This window comes from Chenopodium quinoa, unplaced genomic scaffold (genome assembly GCF_001683475.1).
Source record: "Chenopodium quinoa cultivar QQ74 unplaced genomic scaffold, ASM168347v1, whole genome shotgun sequence".
Classification (NCBI taxonomy): Eukaryota; Viridiplantae; Streptophyta; class Magnoliopsida; order Caryophyllales; family Amaranthaceae; genus Chenopodium; species Chenopodium quinoa.
Window position 1 is genome coordinate 1,666,542 of NW_018744111.1, and position 7,560 is coordinate 1,674,101.

At 39.0% G+C, this 7,560-nt stretch overlaps 1 protein-coding gene across 2 annotated transcripts; it reads left to right on the forward strand.

Annotated features, from left to right (window-relative positions):
- Window positions 1–2,223: 2,223 nt before the first annotated feature.
- LOC110692426 lies at window positions 2,224–7,008 on the forward strand. 2 transcript variants are annotated; one of them, XM_021869420.1, is made up of 6 exons: window positions 2,224–2,582; window positions 2,722–2,842; window positions 3,612–3,693; window positions 4,665–4,826; window positions 5,672–5,831; window positions 6,758–7,007. In XM_021869420.1, the coding sequence occupies exons 4-6, from the start codon at window positions 4,696–4,698 to the stop codon at window positions 6,890–6,892; spliced, it is 426 nt and encodes a 141-aa protein (XP_021725112.1). In that variant the 5' UTR covers window positions 2,224–2,582; window positions 2,722–2,842; window positions 3,612–3,693; window positions 4,665–4,695; the 3' UTR covers window positions 6,893–7,007. The 2 variants fall into 2 exon arrangements, with proteins under 2 accessions (XP_021725112.1, XP_021725113.1); XM_021869421.1 differs by lacking the exons at window positions 2,224–2,582; window positions 2,722–2,842; window positions 3,612–3,693 and having other exon boundaries at window positions 3,755–4,826; window positions 6,758–7,008.
- The last annotated feature ends 552 nt before the right edge of the window (window positions 7,009–7,560 follow it).

A 7,560-nucleotide genomic window follows, 5' to 3' on the forward strand; every position in this document is an offset into this window, starting at 1 on the left:
GTCGGAGGCGGAGCTCCCACCACAAGGAGTCTCCGTTGTTTTGTAGGTATAGGCGCAAGGATTCTAGTCCAGGAATTGTAACTCTCCCGCAAGACATCAGAAAACCCCTAAACATTTTGGCGCCGTCTGTGGAGAGAGTACTTTCGAGATGGCATCATAGTCTGTACCGAATCAAAGCGAGAAGCGTCCTATGGACGACCCTCAGGTCTATAGTGACCAGGATACTGACAATGAGGTCGAGGTCGAGACTCACACGGCCCCAGACGGGACCTTAAGAGCTCGACGGACTCGTTCCTCCGAAAGGAAGGAACGGCAAGATTGCCTGGATGGATCTAGTAAATTTGCAGGCCAACCGCTTGATCATCACAGGCGGCCGAGGGATCTACCCCCATTACTAGAAGTGAACTCATGACTTTGATGAATAATTTCAAAGGGGAGATCCAGGATCTCATCAATAAGAAGACGCTTGCTCCATCCAAGGAGCAGTCGGCCAGAAGACCCCCCCCCCCAGTCTGGGAGGAAGAAGCTTGTAAAAGATTGTGAGGCGACCCCTTACCCAAAGCCTGGGGAAAGGCAGCCGCCAGTGATCAACCTAACGAAGTATCACTTTCCCTCACCAGGAAAGAGAAATCCCATCCGTTATATTCAACCGGACGGGTCAAAGAAAACATACTCTAATGCTCGAACGTGGTTAGAGCAGAAGAAGAGTGATCGACTCTTAGAGTCGGCCTCAACGTCTGATTTTCAAGACAGTTTACACAATACCTCCTTGAGGTATTCAAACTCAAACAATGAGATCCAGACAGGCGGTACTTCCCACCGGTCCGACTCCCAAAAAAACCAGGTGGCACCGCATGTGCCACCCCAGCCATACGTGCCGCAACCTCAATATTTCATGCAGCCTACTCTATTTGGAGGACAGGCGGCAAGAAACGTCCAACCTTTGGACTGGAAACTTAGGTTGCTTAGACTTGGAGAACAGCCGTTCGCCTTCTCCAAGGAAATAATTGAGGCCACCCAGCCGGCCAAAGTGAAGAATGTGTTGGTAGGAGCCTATGATGGCACTACAAACCTAGAAGATCATCTGATGGCATTCACCAACCTTATGTACCTTCAAGGGTTGGATGATCCCACATGGTGTAAGTGCTTCCCAGCCACATTAAAGGGCATTGCTCAACAATGGTTCAGCAACCTGTCGACTGGTTACGTAAACAATTTCAAGACCATGGCATACCTATTTACCTCCAATTTTCCGATGAACATTCCATCTAAGAAGACGACCCTTGACCTAGGGACAATACAGCAGGGAGAGAAGGAGGGACTCGGATATTAAACCCACTGTGGCGACTACTGGCCCATGTGGAGAGAAAACGGACCTTGAGCAAATCAAGGAGGATGCGCTTGCCCAAGCAGCAGCAGGCAAGAAAAGAAAGGCTGCCCAACTGGGGGCCGAAAGAAAGGAAAAACGATAGCCATCATTGGCGGAGGATCAGTCAGATGATTTTCGCCCTCAGCTGGCTAGTGAACATGTGGATCTCGTCCTGGATGACTCACGCCTTGACCGAACAGTTAAGGTTGGGACGATAGCTCTTGCGGCACTTGGTGATAATTTTCACCAACTCTTGAAGGAATTGAAGGATATTTTTGCATTTGAGGTACTAATCCTACGGCCGGGTGGTCAGCCCAGGTGCCTAGCGAACTGATCCTCTCTTTTAAACTAATACGACTTGTCCCAATATCATAGCAGGCGTCCGGCGACATCCCTCCATATGAGATTCGTCACAGAGAGCAGCTCCCTTTTGGGTGGAATAAAGCTCTATAAACTAAGTACACGACACCTAAACGACTGTCCCCAAGGACAAACCACGTAGCCGTTTTGAGACAAGGATAACTCTAAACACTAACCAAACAAGTATTAGTAGTTTACATCCGAGTCGGATAACCGCCTGTATCACTTGGGATAAGTACAAGGGGTACCTCTTGAGTTATTAGCCAACAAAAATTGGCGAATCAAGGGGATCAGCCGGCCTTCGTCGCCCGGTACCTCTACTACTCAAGCAAGAGAGGTGACGACTGGATAATCTCAAAGATTCACTAGTAGAAAAAATGAAATAGGCACCGAAAAATGCACACCGGTTTTTAAAAACCGGTGGGAAATATAGTAGGTGAGATTGAGGGGAAGACTTTTCGCACCGGTTCTAACCAAACCGGTGCGAAAATCACACCGGTTCGGTTCGAACCGGTGGGAAAACTATTGTTAAAAACAAAAGAAACACGGGCCTTATCTTCTTTCTTTCTCTTTCTGTCTTGTGAATTTCTCTTTCCTCGATCTCTCCTCTCCCATATGCCTCTTTCTCAGTCTCTCATCTACAACAATAGAGCCTCAAACTCCTTCTCTCTCCTTCGATCTCCTTCTCCATAACCGCCGCTTTCCCTTTCCTTTTCTCTCTCCTTCTCCATAACTGCGCCGCAAGCAACGCCGCTCTCCTCCTTCTCAGTCTAACGGCCGCCGTCAATTTGAACCAAATACAACAACAATAACAAACTTGAATCTGTTATCAATTCAAGATCACAAATTCGAGGTATGTGCTCTTCGATTTGAAATCTAGGTTTTATGAATTTTTTTTGTTTGTTATTTAGGCGTTTGAAATCTAGGTTTACTGATTTTTTTTTTTTTTTTTTTGTTTAATGATGAACAATTGAAATTTTGAATGCAATTAGGGTTGGTGTGTGAACCATCAAATAGTTGAATTACAATTTTTGGGCGTTTGAAGGCGTTGTTCTGGTTGATGCGAAGCCATGGTTCCGTTTGAATACAAGCTGTATTTGGATTCCAAAACATGTAAGTGTAAATTCGATTTGCTTTGTTGAATGGGATAATTAGTTGAAGGTTTATATTGTTGAAGGTGTATATGTGTGTGTTAATTTATTTAGGGTTGGTTTATGAGTTGATTGATTGCATTAATTTGGTTTATGTGTGTGGGAATTCAGCTTATTGTCTATTTAGAAATTGTCTGAGGTTGTTTTACTAGAATCACATTCAGAGGTTTAGTTCCAGACAGTTGACATTGGAGCAATTTGAGATCTTTAATCTTCAACAGGTCCAATATTACCAGAATATGCATCTTTGTTCTCTTTCAAGTTATAGTGTTAATTAAAAACCGAGAGAACGTGAAAACACAAGGAGTTTTTAAAAAAATTACAGCTTTATTATGCTACGCATTGTGATTGTATTCTGTTACAGAGTGATTGTCTGAATTCTAATTTTTAGAATGAAAGATTAATACAATCTCATTTTAGTATTACAATGTATGACCAATTAATTAATACTTCGTAGTAGAATACTCCACCACTGAGGATCCTTCTACCTGATGTTAATTATAGGTATTTCTGTAAATTTGATGTTTTTATGACCTCTTTTAACAATTTTAAATGTGTGAAAATTGTATGTTGGATCTGCATTATTTGCTCATTTCTGTGAGCTATGTACTTTACATGGACCAGCTAATAGCCTGACTGTGTTACGCCTGTAACTGTTTGAAAGAAGTTAAACACAGAGCATTAACACAAAATAGTTACAAATAACTCATGTGCTTCATCTTTGTTCGCAGTATGTGATGAATAGTGACTCAATTTGCCCTTCATCTTACGGGCTGATAGCTCTGTTCAAAGATCATAGATCTTGTGATTTAGGTATGTTATTTCTACATTATACCCAAAAGGTGATTGTCCAGATATTTATGTGTTATTTCCATTTACCTTATGATTAGGCTGCGAGTAATTAGCAGATTAACATGTTAAACACATGCTTGTTTTCAACATGAGTTAGGCTCTAAGGCATGGACTAGACCCTCATAATGATGTATGAAGAAGGTAGTAGGAGAGAGATTTGACACTTTGCAAGAACATTTGGTGGTATTTAAAGCAGAATGTTTAATTTGTTTTTTTTTTTTTTTTTTTTTATTTTTTTATTTTTATGATTACTCTTTAAAATTTGTGTTTTCCTGTTGAAAGAAGATAGGCCTAGCTTGTATTTTGCATTTTTAGCAGTGAGTAATGGGGGCGTACTCCATTTTTAGCATCATGATCAACATCAATCTGCCACCAATGCATATTAAAAGGCCCATCCCCATCATGATTCTGTTGATATTTGATAACATTAGAATGCTTTGTGGATTCTGTTCAACAGAACCATGTTTGAAGCTTGAGTATAGGTTTTAGCTGACAATAAATTATGTGATTTTACCATTCTGATAACACTTGTGTATACTGTTATTTACTTAGAAATCTTGGTCTAACTAATGTTCAATAGTTAAGATCATGGGAATAAATTAAATGGCTTTTAAATACAAAATATATATATTTGAAAACTACTGAAATTATCATGATTGATGAGAATATATAATACAAGTACATAATACATAAAAATAGGACCAGCTAATATTAGGATAGTTTAGTGGGCCATAATGATGATGTTAACCCCAAAACCTCACCTTTTTCTTCCTTATTCACGACTAAACCCACTCAATACCTCCCACCTTTCCTCACTTCTTCTTTCTTTCTCTTTCTATACTTCTTCAATTTGTCACCCATTTTGTATAACTTGCATCATAGTTTGGTTTGCTATCAGAATGTGACCACCCATTTTGTATAACTTGCATCAGGTTTTGGCGAAACAGCTCACCAACCTCTGGAATGGATGTTAATTCCACATTGACTTGTCCTATATGTCGCAAGCTTTCGTATTTTGTCATTCCAAGTGTGCTTTGGTATTTTTCGAAAGAGGAGAAAGATGAAACTGTTGACAGTTTCATGGCCAAGCTCAAGTGAGTATTTTCTTCTCATTTCTCGTTAATTCTTGTTTGTGTTTGTTCAAAATATGATGACATCTAGAGTTAGAGCCAGTAGAGGTGAGTTTGTTCAAAATGTGATGATCAATGAGGAATTATGAGGTGAACATCATAAATTCTCGCAATGGACACTCTTGGGGATATATACAACTGTCAAGCTCTTAGATGAGCTACTCTCTAACCCTTTTGTTGATCTTTCTGTATGAGAAAACTTCAAAATCTTTCTGATGTACATGTACCCCTTCTGTTTTGCATAGTCTTCATATAGCAAAGAAAACAATTGGAAGTACTGACTGGTTTGTGGACTGACTTAGAGCTAGTTTGCTCTGACTTTTCTTCTCGAGACTTGCAAACCTCAAAAAATTACAATAGCTGATTTGATTCTTATAGGTTTTCAGGATTGATTGTTTCCTTCTAATATGCATTTTTTTATTTTATTTTGGGATTACTCTTGCATCACTGATGTTTCTGGTTACTTAAAGTATGTGTAATATTAGGGTTTTTATAGCAAGTCACCTACTGCAGTTTGACTCTCCTCTTTTATCAAGCACCCTTCTCCAGTTTCAATGGGAAAATACTGTAAACATGGAAGGAATTATTAGTTACATTATGGGTCTTCTGTTTGAACTCTTTGAAGCTCTTACTCTGAGCATCTTTCTTTGGCTTAATATTTCCCTCATTAATAGCTTGCTTTTACGGGAGCTTTTTTACTTTATTTTAAATCAAATATGCACTTTTAATTTCTGTGCAATTTAGTGTTCTTGGACTTTGTATTATACTTTTTGTTGCCTCACATTACGCATCATGTCTTTTGTTGACAGGTCAGACTATGTTGAAACAGTGAAAACAGCTCACTGGGAGTATAGTACTCGTCCTGGGGCAATGTCAGTTCAAAACAAAAATCCACTGCAGGTTGGCTTGCTGCTTTTCCTGTTTTTGAACCTCATTGGCAAGTATGCATGGCAGGGGGACTGTCAACAGGTACTTCTATGTTCTCAATTGATCTCTGGCTTAATGAGTGTTTCATTGTTACTTGTGTGGTTGAAAGGCATGAAATGTTGCCTATATTAAATGTGTTAGTAAGGGTTTCTTTGATAGGCTTGAGATGTATTATGGTGAGAAATTGTATTACTCCGTATATTTTTTTCTTCCTTTTCTTACTATGTTGCTACCGTCATACTAGTTTTGATTCTCTTTTTGTACTCTTTAATGAATCAAGATTATTCTACGTACTGTGCTCATTAGAGTTTCATTGCAAAAGCATGAAACAAATTTCAATATGATGTTATTAAGAGTATTAATAAGAAAACATGAGATGCTATACACACTATACTATCAGTAGTCTTATTATGTCTCAATTGTACATTTGAAGTTGAAACATATTCTCATGCTTTCAAAACTTGTCTGTTTGCTGTGAGCATGGCAGTTCTTTACCTTATGCACTTAAACATAATAATTAGAGCTGAAGTATCTTGCTGGGGCTATTTCACCATCTCTTGAAATTTAGTGTTAACAAATGAACACCGGAATAAACTAGTAGTTAAGGCATTATTAAGTGGGAGATAAAAATAGTGCACCATTTTAGAAGGTTAAGTAGCTAGATGGAATAGATGAAAATGATGGATACACATTAACACTAAATAAAAAACTGTATTTAATGAATGTAAGATCGCAAAAAATAATAATTCCGTCTTTGTTCCCTGGAAAAACATATCTTTTGAGGAAACTGCACCAGATCGGGCTCTCAAAAGCTCATGTGACCGGAGGTGAATAATTTATTGTTTCGACAGGGGGTGAAGTGGGGGGTGTTGCTAAGATATATTGTGGTAATTTTGTTCTGTGGATTATGTTGCAAAATTTAACTTCATAAATTAAGAATTTGCTAATACCTCAAGAGTCTTTTACAGGTGGGAGTGCACCATGCTGGAATTTTCTATGAATTTGTACCATGGAATGGGTTTGTTGAGTGGGAGATTGCACCATGTGGCTATTGGAAGATTTCGGCTGATAATGGATCATACCTAGTAGGCTGTAACTCGTAACAGTAGGCAGCACCAACAAGGAGCAAAATGCACCAGCCAGAACTGCAAAACAGGCAGCATATAGCTATCGGAACCTTTTTTTTTTTTTCGTTTTTTAAAGTGTAATATTACAAGTTATTGAAGAAAATATATGTGTTTTATGGATATTATGAATATATATAAGTATTTGGTGTAATTTAAGTTAAAAAAAATGCAAAAAAAATTAATTTTTTTTTATTTCTTTTGGGCACTTTTGGCACCGGTTTTGGAAAAGAACCGATGCAAAAAGTTTTTTTTTTTAATTTTTTTAGCCACTTTTCGCACCGGTTCTCACTAAGAACCGGTGCAATAAGTTCTCCAGCTGTTTGCTAAATCGCATGTTTTTGCTTCGGTTCACTACAAAACCGGTGCGAAAAGTTATTTTTGCCACCGGTTTTGAACCGGTGGGAAATCTTTGGGGATTTAGCACCCCCAAATCAAGACCGGTTCAAAACCGGTGGGGAATGTGTGGTTTGAACCGGGGATTAGGGTTTTTCGCCTAGTGATTACTCATAGTCACTCCCACATACTTGGTATGGATCCAAAAGCAACGATGATTTCGCCTGGCTAAAGGCAAACAAGGACTCTATTTTTACTTGAACGAACAGATGGCCCGACTACAAGCGACCTGTTCCTTCCAACTTGAAAAA

Bases quoted from the DNA above. Each gene is read 5' to 3' on its own strand.
- LOC110692426 (XM_021869420.1), top strand. From the start codon at position 4,696: ATGGATGTTAATTCCACATTGACTTGTCCTATATGTCGCAAGCTTTCG. The intron at 4,827-5,671 runs GTGAGTATTTTC...TTTTGTTGACAG, and splicing joins AGTTTCATGGCCAAGCTCAA to GTCAGACTATGTTGAAACAG. The intron at 5,832-6,757 runs GTACTTCTATGT...AGTCTTTTACAG, and splicing joins GGCAGGGGGACTGTCAACAG to GTGGGAGTGCACCATGCTGG.